This window comes from Mustela nigripes, chromosome 4, assembly GCF_022355385.1.
Source record: "Mustela nigripes isolate SB6536 chromosome 4, MUSNIG.SB6536, whole genome shotgun sequence".
NCBI classification, from domain to species: Eukaryota; Metazoa; Chordata; class Mammalia; order Carnivora; family Mustelidae; genus Mustela; species Mustela nigripes.
The window spans coordinates 117,322,018-117,345,228 of NC_081560.1; the positions used below are offsets into that span (position 1 = coordinate 117,322,018).

Consider the following 23,211-nt stretch of genomic DNA (forward strand, 5'->3'; position numbering starts at 1 on the left):
CATATGGATTTAAAAATAAGAGCACTTCTCCTCACCCTAATCCAATTCCACACCCTCATGGCAACCTGTTAACAGTTTAATAGGAATCCCTCCAGGTATGTTTTCTATGCATATTCAAACATACATCCATACTGCAATGTATTTCATGAATTAAAGTTTTTAAATGTTTGATTTACTTAAGTCTCTGCTGTTTTGGTTTATTTTACTAATTTTATTTGTTCATTCAAGAGGGAAGAACAGGAAAGGGAATGGTCTTTACTCAAGTATTTCTGGAATTCAGGACTGAAGTCCTAACCTGTCAGAAGAAGCATCTGTGGGGCAGCTGGGTGGCTCAGTGGGTTAAAGCCTCTGCCTTCAGCTCAGGTCATGATCCCAGGATCCTGGGATCAAGCCCCGCATCAGGTTCTCTGCACGGCAGGGAGCCTGCTTCCTCCTCTCTCTCTGCCTGCCTCTCTGCCTGACTGTAATCTCTGTCTGTCAAATAAATAAATAAAATCTAAAAAAAAAAAAAACAAAGAAGCAGCATCTGTCACATTTTGCAGCACATATATTATTTTGCAGCAAGTCATTTTCTCCTATTGGGAATAATGTAATTAAGGTTATGTTCCCAAGTAGGGACTCTACACATAATAAAATACAATTATGATATCAAAACAATAATATAGTTATAAGCCTCTATATTTTTTAAGATATTATTTATTTGTCGGGGGCGGGCACAAGCAGGGGAAGCTTCAAGCAGAGGAAGAAGCAGGCTCTCCACTGAGAAAGGAGCCTGATGTGGGACTTGATTCCAAGACCCCAGGATCATTACCTGAGGCAAAGGCAGATGCTGGACTGAGCCATCCAGGCATCCAAGCCTCTATATTTAAATATTAGACTTTACAGTCTATTAAACAACTTTAAAATTCACTAGATATTAAAACACTGAAGAACTGCCTCGCACGATATGGAAGCTGAGGCTCATAACCACGGTCCACGGGCCACAAGCTACAGACCCGGGAGAGAGCAGGAGCATGATTCCAGTCAGAGTCCAAAGGCCTGAGACCTGGAGGGATAAAGCCAGAGGCTCCGGTCCGAGTCTGAACACCTGAGAACCAGGAATGCCGACGACATAAGCTCCAGTCCAGGGAGAGGAGAAGGCCAGTGTCCAGCTCACACAGACAGACAGACAGACAGAATTCACACTTCCTCTGCCTCTGGGTTCGACTGGGGCCCTCAGCAGACGCAGGAGGCCCGTTCACACCGGGGGAGGGCGTCTGCTTTCCCTGCCCACCCAGTCAGCGGCTCATCTCTCCTGGGGACACCGTCACACACACCCAGACCTATCGTTTAACGAGAGCTCGGGCACCTCACAGCCTGCCGAGCTGACACAAGCTGTCACCGCGTCCCAGGTGCCGTGCCTCGCAGGTGCGTGTCCCAGTGACCGTGTTTATTTTCTCCACAGTGAGGTCAATAAGGATGCTCTGGAGAAAAACCTTGCACAGCTGAAATGCCATTTCACGTGGAACTTACCTAAGGAAGATGGTGTCTTAGGCGATCTAGAAGATAGAGTGTGTCACCAGATCGAATCGGTAAACGCTGAGTGCAAAGCTACGATGTACAACTTCTTGGCCTACATAAAACACCTGCGTGGTCACCACGAGGCGGCGCTGGAGAGCCTGCGGCGGGCGGAGGAGCTGATTGGGCGCGAGCACGGGGAGCAAGCGGACACCCGAAGTCTGGTCACCTGGGGCAACTTCGCCTGGTCTCCTACCGCCTGGGCAGACACGCAGACGCGCAGATGTATGTGGACAAAGTAGGACAAGTGTGCAAGACGTTTCCACATCACAACTGTACCGAGTGCCCACTGGTTTCTTCTGTGACCAGAGCTGCCTGGGGCCTCTGCAGGGCAGGTCCCTGGGAACTATGGTCGTACCGCCTTGTGCGGACTCTGGTAGTTCCTGCTCGTCCTTGTTCCTAGCCATCCGTACATACTTTAGCTTTGCCAGTGTCTGGGTGGAGCAAAACCGAAGGAAGTCCTTTGCCTAGGGACCTGGAAGGCTCAGAAAGCTGGGTGCTCACCTGGCTCTTCCTTTTCCAGAGAGAACCCTTTCTGGCTGGGAGTTCCCTATGGGCACTGAGCAGCACCAGCCAGGGCAGGTGGGATCAGGGGGCAAAATGAAGCTGTCCTCCTCTTTTTGAAAAGTTATTCTCAGGGTTTTTTGGTTTTTGTTTTTTTCCCCCACTGTTGCTGAATTTTGGTAAGTGGACACCTGAGCTTTGCTAGAGCTATTTTTATTCATGAATAAGGTGCCTAACTGTGGATCTCACCTGGGGTAGGTGGGCTCCCCTACTTCACCATCTTGGTCACATCACTCTCCAACAGAATTTTGTGTTTCATTTTCAAATAACTCCTAATCAACTGCAAAACTGTCTGATTCACATCTATTGATTGATAAATGAGCTTACGTATTTTATTTTTAAATCTTACAACCACCCCATAAAGTAGTTAGCGCTGTCATTCACTTTTTAGTGAGGGAGAAACCGAGGATTTCGATGGTTAAGTCACCTGTGTAGACCCACAAATGTGCTGAGTGGTAGAGTCTGGACCTGTATGCAGGCCAGACTGACCGAAGTCCACGCTCCTTGACAGTGTCTTACCGTCAAGACCCTGCAGCCCCAGCTCCTATTGGACAGCCTTTAACAGCTCTCCTCAGTCACAGTCACGGGCCTCACTCCCTGGCAGATGCAGCTGAAGAAGAGACCTTCTGAGATGGAGGCCCATACCAGGGAGCTCTCCTCAAAGAAAGTGACAGAGGCAATCACAGCTCATCTCCTTCTGGGTGCCAGTCCTCATCATCTCCCATGCACCTTTCCCTCCACCTTGAAACAGCAGATGCATGGCACAGCCTATCCTCAACAGCCTTTCTCTGAGGGTAAGTCCTGGGCAGGCTCAAAACTACACATACTCATATGCCTAATTGAGAAGCATTTGGAGATTGTGAACATGGCCCACTGCAATCCAATTACAACTCTTTTTCTTTCTTTCTTTCTGACTACCAAATTCCATAGAAGCCAAAAGAACACAAACTTTCTAGTTCTCTGTCCAGAACCAGGTGTCCAAATGATAAAGGCCAGAGCCTCTCAGCTTAGGAGGCTGGAGACAACATGGAACCGCACATGTACAGAGCAAAGAGCTGTGCCTTACCTTCCTGGTGTCATCAGAGGTCCCATTCTTTACAGTTCTAGATTCAGTGCCCATTAGCCTCAATGGTCCCTCCTTCTGAGCTGCCCAAAACAATCTCTTCTCCCTGGAGGTGTTGTTTTTACAATCCCTAAGGACAGGGTTTAAAAGTGGGCTTTAATCATAGCCTGTGTCTGTACTGACATAAAACTACCACAAACAAATGTATATCACAGATACATCATTTATGAACATAGGTAAAACATTTAAGAAAAGCTAAAAACAGAGGCTAACAATTTAAAAATGTCATATCCATGATCATCAAGATTTCTCTTGGGCTGCAAAATACGTTTGCTTGGGAAAATTATATAAACATTAAAAATGGAAAAACTCTAAAAATATAATCCAAAAGAAGGCTACCTCCTCTTGGAATTAACTTTAAGTGCAAACTCTGGCATTTTTATAAAAAGCATGATGTTTTGTGACTATCTCTTTACTGAATAGTACTTAATGAAAATCTTTATTGGTAAATATATTTAACAATCTCTAAAATTTCTCCCATATGTTCACGATGATAATATAGTCCGGAGGTTTATGTGTTCAGAGAAAAAAAAAACCTAGACATAAACAAGAAATGTATAGTCTGTATGAAGGAAACTTTTGAACTTCGGTGAATAATAATTTAAAAGCTTCAAGTAATAAAGAGGAACAAATCATTTTCCTAAATAAAAAGATGAAGTATATTATGACACAATATTCCAAACAAAACCTCCACAGACTTTTGTTTTTTCACATTTTTTTTGTTCTGTTGCTAGGAAAAAAAATGTAAAATTTATGTAGAATAATAAGAGGCAAACATTTTGTGAAAGGCAGACTGAAGCTGAACCAAAGTGTCTTTAATAGCTATAATAATCTAAATATTTTAGTTCTGAGTTGTGAAAAAGAAAACATGTAAAGTCCTAATATCATGTAAGAATTTAGTGTATGATAATGGTACAATCTGCAAAAGGTAGAAAGAAATGGGCCTCCAAGGGTAACTGATGGTGTGTCTAGATGGTTAGTAAGGATAGATGTTTACTTCCTATAATGCAATGAATACATAACTGTGTGTAAGTATTCCTAACTGAAATATAAAATTTGAACTATCAAAGTTCAAAAATCACGAGTTTCAAAATTTTAATGCTGAGATGACAGGACACCAACAGCAGACAAAGCTTATTTAAAAGTCTGAATTTATGAAATCTTGACTTCAAAAAGAACCCTTCCATAGACAAATATGAGGGTGCTTCAAAATAATGAGAAAGGGAATCATATTAATGTGGAATAATACGTTATAAAGTAAAAAAAAAAAACATTGTTTAGTTCTCATTGTTGCTATAAACAGAGATAAACTGTATATAGATTCTTATTACCAAGAACACATAAATCAAGAAAATATTGTGTATTTCTATGACCAACTATTATAAAATGAGCACCTCAAATAAAATGAGGCCAAGGAACCAAAGGCACTGCAGTCCTACCACTGCATACACCAGAGCTCTGACACCTGCAACCAGCCTCTCGGGAAGCGGGCGGCGGCAGGCACAGCAAAGGGCCAAGTCATTCTTCCTCTCTTGCTCTCCCTGGGGGGCCTGCCCATGTTGCTAAGAGATCTGGATGAGGCCTTTGCGCTCTGCTCCAGAGGAACCCTGTGCCCTGGTGTCCAAGAGCCCAAGACCATCTGCAGCTTATCTTTTTACAAACCCAGCCTGATGTTAAACAATCAAACTAGACACTTACAAAGTCAATAAATTATAAATAAAAATAAAACGAAGCTGAGGACATGAGCTAACACTAAGCAAGAAACTGAAGATGAGCAGTCAATAGTGTAGAACTGCTCAACATCTCTAGAAAACCAATTCAAGGACTATTAGATAAGGTTGGAAAAGCCTGTAAAAGAATAGGACTCATTATGGAAATATGTTTGGAAAACTTACATTTCCAAACTTTGGATGGATCTGAAATTCACATAGCCTTTCTGGAGTCAATTTCATAAGAAGCGAAAATGAACTTACTTTTTAATCCAGAAATTACAGTTTTAGAAAGAAATACAAAGAAGAAAACTTGAAGGAGTGCAGAAAGGTATATGCTCAAAGGCACTCCTCCACAATGTTAATTTGTAATAATAAAAATACTGGAAGTCACCTGAGTATCAATAGGTTATAGATAAAATGGTTTTGATCCATAAGAGAGAATCCTAGGCAGTCATTAAAAAATGAGCACATAAGGGCAGAAAAACCAACACAGATTAACAGAAAAAATGTTAATCACATATTGTGAAGCGAAAAGTGGGAGTTTACAGTATATAGTTACCCTAATACTGTGTGCACAGGTGTGTATATCCAAAAAGAACACGGAAACAGAAGAAGCCAAACCAAATGCCAGAGACAAAGCTATAAGCCACCTACGGAGAACAACAGGGAGCAGTATTATTATTTCATTAATTTTCCCATAGAAGTAAAATTGAAAAACACATTTCAGAGAATATAAGTCTATGACTCCTGTATAATATTAAAGTCATTTTATTTATATTTTCTACATTATTATTTTCTCATCCTTACCTACCAAATTAACAGCATGCTGTTTCATAGGTAAAAGCTTTTTACAACCTTCAACAGTATCTACTCCTCTAAAGTTACTAAGGTTCAGGTGTGTTTTTCATCACAACCACTAATATTAGCAGTTTTAAAACTTTGGGACACATTTTATACGAATTTTTCAATGTTTCAAACTATAGTAAGGTAGAATATCTACACAAATCACTAAATCATCTGGAAAGAGAAAACTCCAAGAAGCATTAACAATAATAGTTGTTCATCCATAGGCTATTAAAAATTACATGGTTTATTTCTCTTTAGTAGCAATGACAAATACAGCTTGCAAAGCACTGGGCACAATGGCTTTAAAGTTGTCTAATTCCAGGCAACAACATATTATTTGGAAATGGCATGGATACTTTTGATTGCAATATAGAATTTTAATATTCTTTTTTTTTAGGATTTTATTTATTTATTTGAGAGACAGAGATCACAAGTAGGCAGAGAGGCAGACAGAGAGAGAGAGAGGAGGAAGCAGGCTCCCTGCAGAGCAGAGAGCCCGACGTGGGGCTCAATCCTAGGACCCTGGGATCATGACCTGAGCCGAAGGCAGGGGCCTCAACCCACTGAGCCACCCAGGCGCCCCAGAATTTTAATATTCTGACAGTATTTCTTATTTGCTAAAGTCAAATGCCCTTAAGCATCCGGTCTATTAAAACTTTTCTGTAGGTGAACAAATATGGAAATATGGATTAAAATGCATGGAAAAAGGCCTAGGATACATGCTGAAGTAAAAACCAACAGTTATTTTAGGAGAGGCAACTGAGAGACAGGGGAGAAGACAATTCCTGTTACATTCTGAAGAATATTTATGCCCTCTTCCCCCAACCTTCACAGCTGGTATGGACCAACAGCACAGGAGCACCCAATCCTAGGAAGGCTAAGGAAGTCCCACTAGCTCCTGGGCGCTAGTCACAGTTGCCATGCTTCTCCAAGTTCCTTTTCTAATTTAAAGAATGTGGTTGGACACCCCACAGAGCAGGACTTCACTACTCCCCTGCCTGCTGTCCTCTCAGGATGTGAATGAACTTCTTTGGTGGGGGTGCGGAGGAGGATGGTAGACAAGAATTTTTGGTCTGTGTGTCACAGCAAGAAAGCTAAAACTAAGGCCTGCTCTTTCAGAGGGGGATAACTATTCCCACTTTGTATATAAGGAAAAGGAATCAGGGAGATCAACCATCCCAAACTATGAATTCCAGATACGGTGGAGCAAGCAAGATAGGAAGCATCACTTTTCCAACTCGCTAAGTATCTGACTGGACCTTGCTCTTGAAAAGTGATGTCTAAGAGCAGATATCAGTTCCTCGTTGTCTGAAAGAGAAGCCTGGGGATGTGCAGAGTCTGAAAGGAGGGGCGGGTGGGAAAGAGGAAGGAGATGGAGATTACGTAGTGTCCCATCACTCGGTGGCCCATGAAGGTTCCATGGAAATAACAGGAATCAGAACAGGCTAAGCCACCGACAGAAACACGGAGGTCAAAGTGGTAGGGCAAGGGCAGCTACAACTGCAGTTCCCTACTGGGGACAACAAGTAGGTTGGTTGAGGGCATCCAGGATACCCATGGGTTGAACCTTTCCAGAGGCTATGGCTCTACCTTTCCTTGCCAAGCACAGGCGGGATGTGAAGTGACAGGGCACACCAGGCTAGGCGAGGACACGTTACACACAGAAAATGTGGAAAAGACAGGTTCTAGGGGGTTACCAGGAAACACTATCTAGGCACTGGGAATGTACATCACTTAGTCATTTCAGAAAACTATACCTATGACCCAGCCATTCCTTTTCTGATTTTGCACTTGAGCACTGTTGTTTAAGTTCTGGGAGATGACCCATTCATGGGCTGTGCAATCAGTTTAGTAAATGGTAACAAGCATTTCTTTGAACATAATGTGGTACAATACAAAATAAAATATCAAAGTATTTTACAGGTAATTAGGGTGTTGTTTCAGGAAACAAAATCATAGGTATGTAAAATTGTTGGTTATATATATACATGTATTACACACGCGTGTGCACGTGCGTTCATGCACACTCTCCAGATAACCAAATGGCTCACTCCCTCCACTGTAGCCTTCCCAGTAAGGTCGTTCCATCTCCATGCTATGTAGAAGCAAACTTCTGACAACTTTTCCTATTTTCGTTTTACTTTACAGCACTTATCCCTATCATCTTCTCCCTTGCAGACATATTTTCTTGATAGGACTTCTCACAGCAACAAGGACACAAACTATCTGGTCATGGTGACTTGTGAAAAATATTCTAGGGTAAGTTCTCATTGGCCTATTTTGTAACAAATAGCCATCAATACAAATGCAGGTCCAGGAAGAGATGGTATCATCTGGGATAAATGTCAACTCTTATGTTCACAAGGATGGGCTATATCTTACAGGAAGAATGTAGAAAAGTTGCCTCGAGCAGATGAAAAGCAACAGCCACTACTCATAATATTTAAGTACCTGCTAAAAATGCCCTATCAGGTGGACAAGGAAAAGGGTAAATTAATCAAACGATGCAGGGACAACTGGCTATTTATTTGGAAAAATACAGACCCACTTATCTCACAACACGTGTAACAGGAAACACCAGAGGGATATCTGAATAATGTCACTTAACATAATGTCTGCTTCACGCATGTCAACAAAGACATACCTGGCACAGTGCTCAGTTCCAAAAGGAATTTACTTACGACACAAAAGCACAATGAAGTAGAAATACTTTACTTCCAACTAGTAGAATGTTTATTTCTAATACTGGGACTTTACATAGGAATTTACAAAAATAAAAAAAAAAAACACTGTGCTGCTTATTATCCATTGGCTCCACCCAGTCCTCCTCTCCACTTTCTCTGCGCCCACCTGGGTTAACCTGCAGATCGCATCTGGTGGCGTTCTCTAAAGGGAGGCACAAGCAATTCGGCGCCACGATTCTTGTAGGGACAATATCTTCCAGGAGGTGGTCTCTCCTCCATGAGAGCAGCTCTTATTGGGCTCTGGTGACACTAGTTTCCATCTTTGCCCCTTTATGACCTAGAATGCTCACAGTTTCTGGGTGATGCTAGTCTCTAGGTGCTTCAGGATCCCTTGTTTCTGACCCACACCACTGTAATACATCTACCATCACAATCCTCTTGGTTGGGGTAGATTTCTGTTTTTCATTAGAAGTGGGGCTGATACAAATAGCTATTCTTATGTTAACTTGTCAAAAGAAATCATTCTTCCCCGAAATCACTATATAGAACATGAACATTTAGAATGAAGTACTTGTCTGTACCAGCTGGAATGCCTTCAGCTGAAATAACAGACAGCCCTAAGGATAAATAAGCAATCATTATTACCATGGTAATAGAAAGTCCTAGCCGAGTACAGGTCCAGATGGAGTTGTGCAGCTCAACGACAGGTCCCCTCTGAGCCAGGCTTTTTCCATTTTGTCTGGTGGTATCTTCAGACTATTGCCCTTCAGGGCCACAAGCTATAATTTGGTATGATATGCAAACATGAAAAAGTCCAGTGTAAGAGAGACAATCTCTCCTTTTGTCTTCTCATATCACAATAGTTTATCACAGAGATCTCTCCCAGAAGTACCACAGAATATTTTCCAAACATCTCAACAAAATCATTAGAACAGCATCTCCATGATTAACTCAGGTTAATCTGGATTTACTCCTAAATCATGTGGGGTAAGAATGGAAAGAGAAACAAAACAGAGCCCAGCAAATAAGCAGCAGGCTGGTGGGTGGGCAGTGTCTCTTGGAACTGATCAGTGTGTTCCAAGGAGGTGTGGGAAAACAGGACAAAGGAGGCAGGGACAGAGCATGGCACCCTATTATTTTAAATACAAATACATAGTTCCTGGGTCACATACAAGAGATCATGCCTAAATAGATACAGTAATGAAACACCAAGAGTAGGAAAGTGGCATTCGAGTACATATTTTTACTTGTGGAGTGAACTGAGTGTTCCTGTTCATAAATGATGTTAACCTTTGCAAAATTCATGTAAATCCCACTGTTACTAACAGTACTTACAACATCATAGACTGACCCAGAGGCAACTGAAAAACCTCAGAAAAATATTATTTGGCTTCTTTGGGAAGTAATATAGTAGTAGATCAGTAACGATGGCCGTATACTAACTCTTATTTGCCGGCAACGTCAGATGGATGGTTGGTGATGTCGTAAAATAACATATACTGGCCAAACTATAAAGAGACTTAGGTAGTATTTACAATTAAGACTGATGCAGAGGTAGTTTAAAAACCTCACAAAAACAAATTTGGGGTTCTTTACTGAAGAGGCAGTTCAACAATAATGGCCATAGCCATTTATTTATGTCAGGATATGAGAGAGGGTGTACGTGGTCTGTACTTCAAATTGTTCAGATGTATTTTCATATATACACAGTGGTGTGCTGGTAAATATTTGACAACAGGTTCTCTGAGAAAATAAGAACCCCAGTTTGTACAGTTTGCCAATTTCCAGGGTGTAAACACTCCCACTACAGCAAGCTACCCACAGGACGGCACTGAGTGCAGAGGTGGGAAGAGATGGGCAGTAGCACATTAGATGGTATTTTTACCATATGACTCAGTAATAAAAGTGACCTAAAGAACAAAGAACAAAATGTTACAAAATGTAACAAAATTAGGAATTGATGAGTGCTGATAATTTATTACCTTTGTTTTTAATATAATTTAACTTTTAAATAATGACTGTTTAAGTACTGGCTCACAAAATTCCTGAAAATTTAACCATTGGCAGTTTCAAGCCAGTGTGAGCTTACTCTTAACACACCACTACATATGTGTTGAGTATGCGTGTATAAATATATTTACATATACATTATATATACATATATAATTATGGCAACTTATAAAGACACTGGTGGTATTTAGTGTGGAAGATACTAATATAGACTATAATAGTTCTTTAATTAAAAGATATTTTCTCTTCATAAGTATGTTGGACTCCAATATGCAAATCAAGCATACATCTAATTTCTGCTATATTACTATACCCACATCAGGTCTGCAAACATCAGGGACTCTTCCTAATTGTTTAATGTTGCTGTGATTCAACTTTTTTTAAACTTCAAATTCCACTTGAATATGGGTATGAATGAATACCATCCACTATATTTACAATAAAATTTGGTATCACATCTGGAACATGACACAACATAAATTCTAGACAGAGTTCTACCACATTTCTTAAGTGAAGAAATTTCCTCTCAATATAAATTTTCTGATTAAAAGTTTCAGTTTTTCTTCAGAGCTTTCACATATTCAAAATTTCAGTATGGTTTTATGCTAGTATTATTTGAAGTATGATAAGACATTGCTTTCTAGTAATGTGAGGCATTCTTTGGGCTTCATCTCATTTTTTTAAAATGGTATAATAACTTGAAAGAGCAGGTGAAGGCTTCTGGACATCAGGATGTTGAAAGAGCTTTCACTCTTGTGTGAATTCTCTGATGTTTTGTGAGTACTGACCTCTGACTGAAGGTTTTCCCACATCCATCACACTCATAGGGCTTCTCCCCTGTGTGAGTTCTCTGATGTTTAGTGAGAGCTGATTTTTCACAGAAGGTTTTCCCACACTCATTACATTTATAGGGTTTCTCCCCTGTGTGAGTTCTTTGATGTACAATGAGGTTTGATTTCACACAGAAGGACTTCCCACATTCACTACACATGAAGGGTTTCTCTCCTGTGTGTGTTCTCTGATGGACAGTTAGGGCTGACCTGTGGCAGAAGGATTTCCCACATGTATTACATTCATATGGTTTCTCCCCTGTGTGTGTTCTCTGATGTTCTGTGAGGTTTGACTTCACACAGAATGTTTTTCCACATTGCTTACATTCATAGGGTTTTTCTCCTGTATGTGTTCGCTGATGGTTGGTAAGGTGTGGTTTCTGACAAAAGGATTTCCCACACTCGGTACATTCATAGGGCTTCTCTCCTGTGTGTGTTCTTTGATGTTGAGTGAGGTTTGACTTCTCCCAGAATGTCTTCCCACATTCACCACATTCAAAGGTTTTTTCTCCTGAATGACCTCTTCGAAGTTGGGTGAGATGTGATTTCTTGTTGAAGTTATTTCCATTTTCATTGTGCTCATAAGGTTTTTTGCCCATGTGTACTATTTGATGTTTAAAGAGGGTTGACTTTTCCCAGGTTTTAGGACCTACTTTATATTCATGGGGGATCTTTCTTGCATAGGCTCCCTGATGGATAATGAAAGTTGAGTTATCACAGAAGGTTTGCCCATATTCATTGTATTCATAAGGAGCCTGTCCTGTAAGAGTTCTCTGATGTCCCAGTGTTAAATCTGTATAGAAGGACTTCCCACAAATACTGCATTCATATGGCTCCATCTCCAAATGAGTTCTCTGAGATAAACTGAGCTCTAAACTGTGGATGAAGGTTCTTCCACATGCATTATATTTACAGAGTGTCTCTCCTATCTGTATTTTCTTGTTTGTGAAAAAGGCTGCTTCTTCATGGAAGGCTTGTCCATTTTCATTATACTCAGAAGGCTCATCAAAAATTGGCTGACTGAGATTGTGGCTATGATTGAGCACATTCCTTTTTTGATTATATCTGTAAGACTTCCCTCCAGGAGGAGTTTTCTCATGCTTAATATCAAGGAGCAATTTCTCATATACATTAAGCTCATCAGGCTTCTTTCCAGAATAGCTCTTTCTACTAATAATTAAGCCTGAAATATTTTTCAAACTCATTTCACATGAGTCACATATCTTATATGGAAAATTTCTTGAAGGAATAGAATCTGTGCCCAGATTGAAAGCTTTTCTTACTCTATCACAACTATCTATATTTAATGTTTTGTTGGTAGTGAAAGCCAGTTGCCAAAAATGATCATCTTCATTGTCCTGGCTGCTCTCTATCAGGTCATCAACTTTCCAGTCTTCTAGAAATGAGAAAAATAACCACATCTTATGAATCGTAGTACACTTCTAATGGGACTGAACTCCCACAAACACCCTTTCATATAGTCGATTCCTTTGTTTTAGGCTCAGTTTCCTGGCATGAACTAAATCCAAGCATGCATTTCCTTTATCCTGCTAGTCTCCGTGGAAAGTAAATACAAGCTGCTGTGGAAACAGGGAATGGAAACTGGCAAGGGCACTTAACATTTTAAATATAAAACTTTCAAAACTGGACAAAAAAGGGTGAAAATTCAAAGCACAGGTTGCTGGGAGTAGCTGATTCAGGGACTCAGAGAATGGGGTGAGCCAGACAGAGACATTGAACACTGAATAAAGTGATGGTAGAGACTGGTGGAATGGCTTTCAGAAGATGAACTATGTTTGGAGGAGAGAGACAGTTCCATCCTAATCCCCTCATGTACAGATTCCTGGGGTAGGATTCCTGCTGGAGCACATGCTTCTACTCTGAGCAACACCAAACATTCTTGGGTTCAACCATGAAGTTCTATAGCCCAGCATATAGTTTTTCTTTTAACTTATTATATAAGAAATTATTATTTTTTTAAAAAGCTGTAAAAAGAGGGCTAGAGAAAGTGAAATAAAATTAAGACGTAGTAAGCAAGGATTGGGTATTTTCTGAGAGGTATCCGCTTAGGAAGCAGGAAACTCACAGAGTTGGAAAGTTCAACAAGGGTTTTTTTCCAATAAAAAATAAACTACCAATAGACTGAGAAACACAGTAGAGGAAGAATTTAGAGATAGCTCACAGTTCCCATCCTTATCCTCTCACATCTTGACTACTATGGTAGATTCTCACTAGTATGCATGTTGCCAGTCCCTTTTCCCCCTTCATTTGATATATCAGCATTAACAAAAATTTCTCAAAGCACCTACTTCCTCATTTTTTAAGGATCACTGCTTTACCCCAGACTCTCTATCTAGCTGTGATTCACAACAGCACAAATATCAAAAAGGAAATACAAAAATAGATGTGGGGCAGGCTATCTCTGCCAAAGGACAAGGTTCACTTTGTTTTCTCACAGCTGCTTATGAATCTCACCATCACGTCATATGCTGATTTACTTCAATCTGCTGGCTTACTTCCCCCAGAACCATTTCATGCCTGAGACAATGTTGATCTTTAAGTCTGCTTTTATACTTAAGTTTATCTTTTATATCAAGGTTTTCTGCTTTTCTCTCTAGCCTCATCTGTATCTTTTACCTACTTGTGAGACCTGTAAGGATCATGTTTCTCTATATGATTCTAAGACCTTTGGTAAACTTTATCATACAAATTCTTGGCTGTGTTGCCACACAATGCAATAATGTTAATCACTTGTGAAAAAACTTCTATGGTAGTCCAGAGTCCACTGCTCCAAGGGCCAGAGAGTAATAATTATTACCCCCCCAAAACAAATCAAAATAAAACAAACTTTCCACCAACTGGATTCACAGTAGGTGAATCCTACAGCTGGGCCACTCCCTGAGACACAATACAAGTTGCACTCCAGCCCTTGTTCTTTCTGGAACCTGGATATCTTTCAGGAAATGCTGCTTTCTTTCGCTGACAACAAACCACAAAAATAATAATAAAAGGGGGCGCCTGGGTGGCTCAGTGGGTTAAGCCGCTGCCTTTGGCTCAGGTCATGATCCAAGGGTCCTGGGATCGAGCCCTGCATGGGCTCTCTGCTCAGCAGGGAGCCTGCTTCCTCCTCTCTCTCTGCCTGCCTCTCTGCCTGCCTGCTTGTCATCTCTCTCTGTCAAATAAATAAATAAATAAATAATCTTAAAAAAATAATAATAAAAGAATGACTGCCAACATCACTGCAACATCCCTCCCACTTTCAGCCTTCACTCACTATCTTTAAAAGAAGTTTACTGCCTGTAAAATTCACCATAATATAAGATTAAGTTCCTTGCTCAATGCTATACCCTTTGTCAAGACCACGGTCTAGCTTTGGCAGATGTTACTAAAATCCTGCTTCCTCTGACCTCACGAAAGAGACACAACATAAATGATTCATAAACGCAAGGTGCGTATGAATTATTTCCAACCTGTACATGATGAGCGGTAATACACAAGGACAAAATGGGAATGCGGATTTTGGAAAAGTACTTCAGAATGCTTTATGAATGGGTGAGAAAAAATGATCTCTTCCAAACTTAGTTGCACAATTCATCAAAAAAGAAATTAGTAAATTATCAGAATTGGGAAAAGGAAGGGCCTTCATTGTGGGAAAACAAAATCTCATTAAAGAAAGAAACCTTAAGCAGGAGTGATATGATTAGTTCTCAGTTTTGAAGATGTAGCCACTAGTGGGTTAGGGTCACAAAATATGGGTTATTTAAGTTACAGGGAAAACAAAGTGAGCTCTAACTTAAAATAGGTGAAATAAGCCATTACTATGTACCATGTAATGTTTAAACACTTTACACATACAATATTAAGTATCTGAAAAGCAAAGTAAACATGAATGAAAGTTGTAGTAGAAGAGAAAGTATTTATATGTGAAATTTAGGATCTAAGACAGTATGGTGTTTAGTGCAAATTCTAGAGAGCAGCTAGAAAGAGACAGGAAGAATAGGAAGACCACATTTTAATAGTCAATGAAAGGAGACTTTAATTTTAATTTCATTTCTTAATAAGTAGCAACTTTGCCAGGCTAGTGAAAGATAAAGCAGATGCTTCAGGTAAGAAAATAAAAATCATTTAGGGATTAGATCCAGCCAGGAATGAGAAAACACAGAGTTCTGCTTCTGAGTGAGATCAGTGAAAAATCAGAAAACAAAGGGACGCAGGGGCTGGTTTTGAAAGGCAAACAACCCCAGGAATATGAGGACACTAGTAATAGGGGATAATGGGTTTAATGCGCTGACCCCGGAGCTGCCATTTAAGGTAGTAATAGGACAGTAGCATGTTCCTTATCGGATTCCCAGGAAACCAGGCTCTCAAGTTTTCCCCCTGGCTCGGACTGTTCCTCCTTAAGCTCCTCTCATGATGAGATTTTATGGATTTTCACACCCTGCAGAAGTGGAATTGTTCCAGAACCACTGCTCTCATGTGCAAAACCACTCTCTAGAAAAGGAGCCTGCAAACAATAACTATTGAGCAAGGGTCCTTAAACCGCGAATGTTTTTTTTTTTTTTACATTTTTAGAGGGAAACGGAAGAAGAGGAAGTAGGGAGGAGTGAGGAGGAAGAAGAAGGAAAAGGAGAACCAGGAAGGGGGGCAGGGGAGCAGCAACAGCAGCAGCCAGCCAGGCCACATGTGACTCACCAAACCCAAAACATGTCCTGCTGTCTTTACATAAAAGCCCACCAACCTCTGATCTTGAAGTTCTCACCCAGCCTCAGGCCTTTACCACCACCCACGGCTGACGCCTCTCACAGGGCACTTCCAGCTCTGGCCTCTGCCACGTGTACCACATTCACACAGAACCAACATCTTATTCAACACAGAGACTGGGTTCTAGCAGTTCTCTCCCAGTGTCTTGTGTCCATGTTTGGGTATGTCTTAACTCCCCTATAATCTAATTTCCTCCCAATAAATGGCACCCAGTTTTTATCCAGTTGCTTGAGACTGATCAGTTGAGTCATGTTGGACTCCTGTCTCTCTTCCACACTATCAATCCAACAGCAAATCTTGTTGGCTTCATCCTCAAGATATATGTACAAACCTTCCACTCCTCAGGACTTCCAACATCACCTAAGTCATTATCCTCTCTCCTCTGGCATATGTAATAGTCTCAACGGTATTCCTTCCTCACTTGTGCCGAAGCACCACCTAACCACCAGACTGTATTTACCGCATAAATTGCTAAGTCAGATCTGATGATTTAATCTGATTTACATTTACTAAAAAAAAAAAAAAAAAAAAAAAAATACAAGTCTTTCTCATATCACTCAAAATAAAATCCATGATCCATGCTACTTCTTATGACATCACCTCCTAACACTCTCCCCAACACATACTCATCTCCAGCCGCGATGCCCCCTCGCCATTCTTCAAACATTCTAAGAACACAGCTGAGAAGTTTGGCACCTGCCTGTAACAGCTCCCAGTTTCACTGTACTAGGGTCTCAACCCTCCTGCGGACTTCATGAAACAGGTTTTCTCTGACTTCCTTACCCATTAGCACACGTCGCCATTCTCCACCCCCTCTCCACTGCTTTAACTCTCTCCATGGTGTTTACCACCACAAATACTGTATGAACACATTCACATGCATACACATCACACACACAAACATGCTTCTTGTCCCTTACTAGAATACATACTCCACGATAAAAGGGATGTTAATCTTTTAATTACCTAAAAACACAACTGGATCCCAGTGAGTGCCCAACACGTATTGAGTAGTATCTCAAGTACAGCACGAAAACAAAAGGTGTCCAAAGAGAATAGAGGGAAAGTTAACAATTCTCAAAAATAAACTAACCTAGAAAAATTACTGAAGATAAAGCCAACTGAGTTTGCTTTACAGGTATTAGTAAATCACTCTAAAATATCAAAGAACAAAGGAAAGCATTTATGAGGGAAAGTGACATGTGGAGGAATGTGATTAAGGTAATGGAGGGATGTGGGCCAACTGTCCTTTGTCACTTCCAAAGGTCTAAAATTTAAAAAAGAAATTTCTGAAGAATATTGTACAAGTGATAAACCCTAAACTGATAGCCTAAGATCTCATTCCCTTGTCTTCCATCTACCTGCGAACTCACTAACTCACCTTGGTGGCAGTGGCTTGGGAATCCTGCCTCTAATATCCAGGGCTCTTCTCCTTGCTCTATCTTGAAGACCACTTCTGGCTTAGTAATGCAATATCCTGTGAAGAAAAAAAAATACAAGATGGTGGCTAAATAGCCTGGCTTCAGGGACTCTGAAAAAATGATGGGGAAGAAAGGTACAGCCTCAGGAGCTGCCCAAGGGAGATGCCCAAATGAAGCAAGCCCTGAGGAGGTTACGGACACAGCATTCTTTATGGAGGCCAGAGAGACTGTTCATCTCAGCGCCCTGAATCTCAAGTGTCAAACAAAATTCTAGAAGCAGTACATATGTTTCAACAACCAGAAATGCATGCTACCGATAGTCACAAGGAAAAAAAAAAATCTTACCAAAGGAAAAAAAAATCTTACCAACTGAGACAAAATGGCTGTAATTTTCTAGAATCACATCTCTGTATAGTATCTTCTGAGCAGGATCCAGCAGATACCACTCTTCCTGAGTGAAGTCCACACATACATCTTTGAATGACACTTGTTCCTGTAATAGTATATGCCTTTTCTGCATGAAGCCATCAGAACTATATGACATGGAAGAAATTTAAAAAAGCTAACCTCTTTAAAAGTTTGCTAAAAATTGACACATAGGATGCCTTCTTTTGTGTTATTTACTATGTAGGATAAAAGAAATATCTCATACAAACTGAGTTTCCACTAAACCCCTAGAACTGCCCCCCCGCTGCAAATACTACTGATGAAAACAAACACTGTTCCTGTTCTCAAAGTGATTATGATCTGATGAGATATATACATTAAAATTTATTAAATTATACACTGCAGGAGCTAGCAGCATTCACACAGTAGCCTGGAAACGAAACCAAGCCAAGAAAGTTAGATCTTTAATATTGTCATTTTTATGATAGAAAAAAAAATGGACAATAAAACAGACAAAGCAGACCAAAAGGGGACCCAAATACTGGAAATAATAAACAAGAACTTCAAAATGGATTATGATTAATATATTCAATAAAACAGAGAAATATATGAACAAAGTAAGTGGGAGAAGTTCAATGGATGTATGGTATGTATACTGGTTAGAAAAGAATTACTAGAGCAGGCCTGAGACTGCCATCCTTTCAAAGGTCTGTTGCTATGAGGGTGTCCCTTGGCTGGCTTCTGGGAACTTCAATTCCCTAATAAGAATGGTTCATTGTGCCTAAACTATTTGTGTAAACAATATGGGTTATGCCTCACACATGCATTCCTTCTAAGTCCAGAAGTTTCTGTTTCAAGCAGAGAGTACCAAGGTGATCATCTCCTAACAAAAACCCTGAGCATTGAGTGTCTAGTGAGCTTCCCTGGCAGACATTTCACATTTGTTGTTAATCTCATTGCTATATTTGGAAGAAGATTCAGGTTTGCTCCTGGCTTCCTCTCAACTATGCTCCATGTACCTTTTCCCTTTGTTGATTCTGCTTTATATCCTTGCACTTTAATAAGTCATAGCCATAAGAAGAACCATCTGCTGAGTCACCCTAATAAGTTACTGAGCCTGGGGATGGTCTTGGGGATCTCTGATAAATGTGTATACAGACACATACATATACATGTAAGTACATAGATAAAATGGGGATTCTAGAGCTGAGAAATACAACGCTGAAATTCAGAACTCATTAAATGAGGATGCCTAGGTGGCTCAGTCAGTTAAGAGTCTGCCTTCAGCTTAGGTTATGATCCCAGGGTCCTGGGATGGAGTGCCACATGGAGCTCCCTGTCAGTGGGGAGTCTGCTTCTCCCTTTCCCTCTGCTTGCTGCTCTACCTACTTGTGTACTCTCTCTGTCAAATAAATAAATTTTAAAGATTTTATTTATTTATTTGACAGACAGAGATCACAAGTAGGCAGAGAGGCAGGCAGAGAGAGAGAGAGAGAGGAGGAAGCAGGCTTCCTGCAGAGCAGAGAGCCCAATGTGGGGCTCGATCCCAGGACCCTGGGATCACGACCTGAGCTGAAGGCAGAGGCTTTAACCACTGAGCCACCCAGGAGCCCCTCAAATAATTTTTTTAAAAAAGAACTCATTAAATGGGTTCAAAATCCTGTTTGAGAAAACATATAAATCTAACAAAAGTATCAAAATATGTACGCATCTAACTAAAGAGTACCAAAATACATACCCCCAAACTAAGAGAACTTAAAGAAGAAATACATGAATTTATAATCATAGTTGGGAGACTTCAACATCCCTCTGTCGATACTGAGAGATCAAGAAGGAAGAAAATCAGTAAGTATACAGATGTCCTGAAGCACACTATCCATTAACATGCTCTAATTGACTGTTATAAAATACGCCATCCAAAACAATAAAACACACATTTTATCATACTATTCTAGCTTATATGTAACATTCACCATGATAAACCATAGTCTTGGCCACAAAACACACCTTAACAAATTTAAAACAACAGCTATCATACAAAATACATTCTCTGATTACAATGGAATTAAATAGAAATCAATAAACAAGATATAGCTGGAAAATCCCTCAAACACTTGAAAATCAAACAACACACTTATAAATAACCTGTAGTTCAAAATAAAAATACCATTTATCAAAATTTGTGGGATGAATTGAAAGCAGTACATAAAGGGAAATCCATAGCAAGTGTATATATATTAGAAAAGAAAAACTTTTTAAATCATTAACCTATTCCATCTTAGAACACTACAGAAAAAAAGCAAAAAAAGCCAAAAGCAAGCAAATATAAAGGAAATACTAGAATATATCAATGAAATTGAAAACATGGGGGAAAAAATAAATGAAACCGAGATGCCCGGGTGGCTCAGTGGGTTGAGCCTCTGCCTTCGGCTCAGGTCATGATCCCAGCGTCCTGGGATTGAATCTGCATCAGGCTCCCTTCTCCCACTCCCACTACTTGTATTCCCTCTCTTGCTGTGTCTCTCTCGGTGAAATAAATAAATAAAATCTTTTAAAAAATCAGTGAAACCAATAGCTGCTTCTTTGAAAAGATCAATAAATTAATAAAATTCCAGAAAACCTACCCAAGGGGAAAAAAAAAAAACAAATTGTGAATCTCAGAAATGATAGGTCAATACCACTGATCCTAAGGATATTAATAATAAAAGAATACTATGAATAATTCTATTCCTGAAAAATTAACTTAGATGAAATGGACAAATTCCTCAAAAGATACAGCTAATAATTCATACAAGGATAAAGAGATACCTGGAACAGATCTATATCTGTTAAAAAAAAAAAACTGAATTACTAATCAAATCACTCCCAAAATAGAAAGTACCAAGCTCAAATGGTGTCACTGGTGAATTCTAGTAAACATTTAAGGAAAAAATACCAACTCTCCACAATCTCCTCTAGTAAATAACACTTACAAACTTGTATTATAAGGACAACATTATTACCCTGATACCAAAACTAGGTAAAGACATGAGAAACTAAAGACCAATATAACCCATTAGCATAGACACAAAAATCCTCAAGTATTGGCAAATCAAATCTGACAACATATAAAATGAATTATAAACAGTAACCAAGTGGAATTTACTCCAGGAATGGAAGGCTGGGTCAATGTTTAAAAAAAAATAAAAAGAATAAATCAATACAATCCAGAACATCAATTAGCCAAAGAAGAAAAATTACATGATCAAATCAATTGATAAAGAAAAAGCATCTGACAAAATCTACTAGCCATTCATGATCAAAGTTCTCAACAAACTAGAAATAGGGTGAACTTTCTCAGCTTGATAAAGACCATCTACAAAAAACTTACAGCTAACATCATATTTAATGTTAAGACACTGGACACATTTCCCCTAAGGGCAGGGGTAGGACAAGGATGTCTTATCTTATTACTCCTATTCAACTCTGTATGAGAAGTCCAAGCTACTGCAGTATTACCAAAACCAATCCAAACCAAACCAACCCAAAACCAGAAATAAAACATACGTGACTGGCTTTTTATCCTGTTTCATTAGTCTTTGTGTCTATTTTTGTGCCAGTACCATACAGTTTGATTCCTATAGCTTTGTAGTGTATCTTGAAATCTGGGATTGTGATCAATTTGTGAAACAAATTGAGCATTATTCTTCTTTCTTAAGATTGCTCTAGCTATTCAAATAGAACAGAACAGAGAGACCAGAAACAAACCCATAATTTGGTCAGCTAATCTTCAACAAAGGAGGCAAGAATATCCAACGGGAAATAGACAGTCTCTTCAACAAATGGCATCTGGAAAACTGGACAGTTACATGGAAAAGAATGAAACTGGACCACTTTCTTACACCATATGCAAAAAATAAAATCAAAATGGATTAAAGACCTAAATCTGAGACCTGAAACCATAAAAATCCTAGAAAAGAACACAGGTAGTAACTACCTTTACATCAGCCATAGCAACGTATTTCTAGATATGTCTCCAAAGACAAGGGAAACAAAAAATCAAACTATAGGGACTAAACCAAAACAAGAAGCTTCTACACAGCAAAGGTAACCATCGAAAACCAAAAAGACAACCTACTAAAGGGAGAAAATATTTCCAAATGATATATAAGTTAAGGATTTGATATCCAAAATATAAAATTTATGCAACTCAACACCAAAAAACAAAAACAAAAACAAAAACAAAAAACAACAACCCAAATAAGCTGATTAAAAACTGGGCAAAGGACCTGAATAAAGATTTTTCCAAATAAGACATACAGATGACAAAGAAACCCATGAAGAGTTGCTCAACATCACTAACATCAGGGAAACTCAAATCAAAACCACAATGAGGTATCACCTCACACCTGTCAGAATGGTTAGAATTAAAAAAAGAAAGAACAAGAGTTGGTGATAATGTGAAGAAAAAGGAACCTTGTGTACTGATGGTGGGGATGAAAACTGTTTCGGCCATTATGGAAAACAATGTGGAGGTTCCTCAAAAAATTAAAAATAGAACTGTCATATGTTCCAGTAATTCCATTACTGGGTATTTACCCAAAGAAAATGAAAACATTTGAAAAGATACGTTTATATTGCAGCACTATTTACAGCAGGCAAGATACGGAAGAGCCCGTCAATAGATGAATGGATAAAAAAGACATGGAATATATATCTATATCTATATATAGATATATAGGTTTATATATCTATATATATCTAAACAGATTTATCTATCTATATATATCTATAGATATAGAGATATAGATTTATTTCTATAGATATATAGATTTATAGTAAATCTATATCTCTATATCTCTAATAGAATAGTATTAGTCCAGAGAAAAGAATGAAATCTTAACATTTGCAACAACGTGGATAAATCTAGAGGATATAATACTAAATGAAATAAGTGAAAGAAAGACAAATATCCTATGATTTCAATCATGTGAAATTTAAGAAACAAAACAAAGCATAAAAGAGACAAAAAAAGAGACTCACAAATATACAGAACAAACTGGTGATTACTAGAGGGAAGGTGGGTGGAAAGAGGGCATGAGACAACGAGGGTGTATCACTGAAAAGGAAAAACAAAACTCGATCTGAAGTCATTATTATTGTCTATGTAAAAATCTCAAGTAACTTATGAAAAGAAAAAAAAAATCTATTGGAAGTAATGAGGAAATACCAAAACATCATAGGATACAAGGTCAATATAAAAAAGTCAACTATTTTCCTATATCTGAATAAAGAATTGAATTCCATATTTTCAAATGAAAAAAATACCATTTACAA

The 23,211-nt window shown here is 39.2% G+C and overlaps 1 protein-coding gene across 1 annotated transcript; it reads right to left on the reverse strand.

Annotated features, from left to right (window-relative positions):
* Nucleotides 1-8,309: 8,309 nt before the first annotated feature.
* ZNF248 (zinc finger protein 248) lies at nucleotides 8,310-17,998 on the reverse strand. Its single transcript, XM_059397404.1, has 3 exons — nucleotides 17,875-17,998; nucleotides 17,469-17,564; nucleotides 8,310-12,722 (listed from the first exon to the last, which is right to left on the reverse strand). The coding sequence occupies exon 3, from the start codon at nucleotides 12,529-12,531 to the stop codon at nucleotides 11,224-11,226; it is 1,308 nt and encodes a 435-aa protein (XP_059253387.1). The 5' UTR covers nucleotides 12,532-12,722; nucleotides 17,469-17,564; nucleotides 17,875-17,998; the 3' UTR covers nucleotides 8,310-11,223.
* Between the last annotated feature and the right edge of the window lie 5,213 nt (nucleotides 17,999-23,211).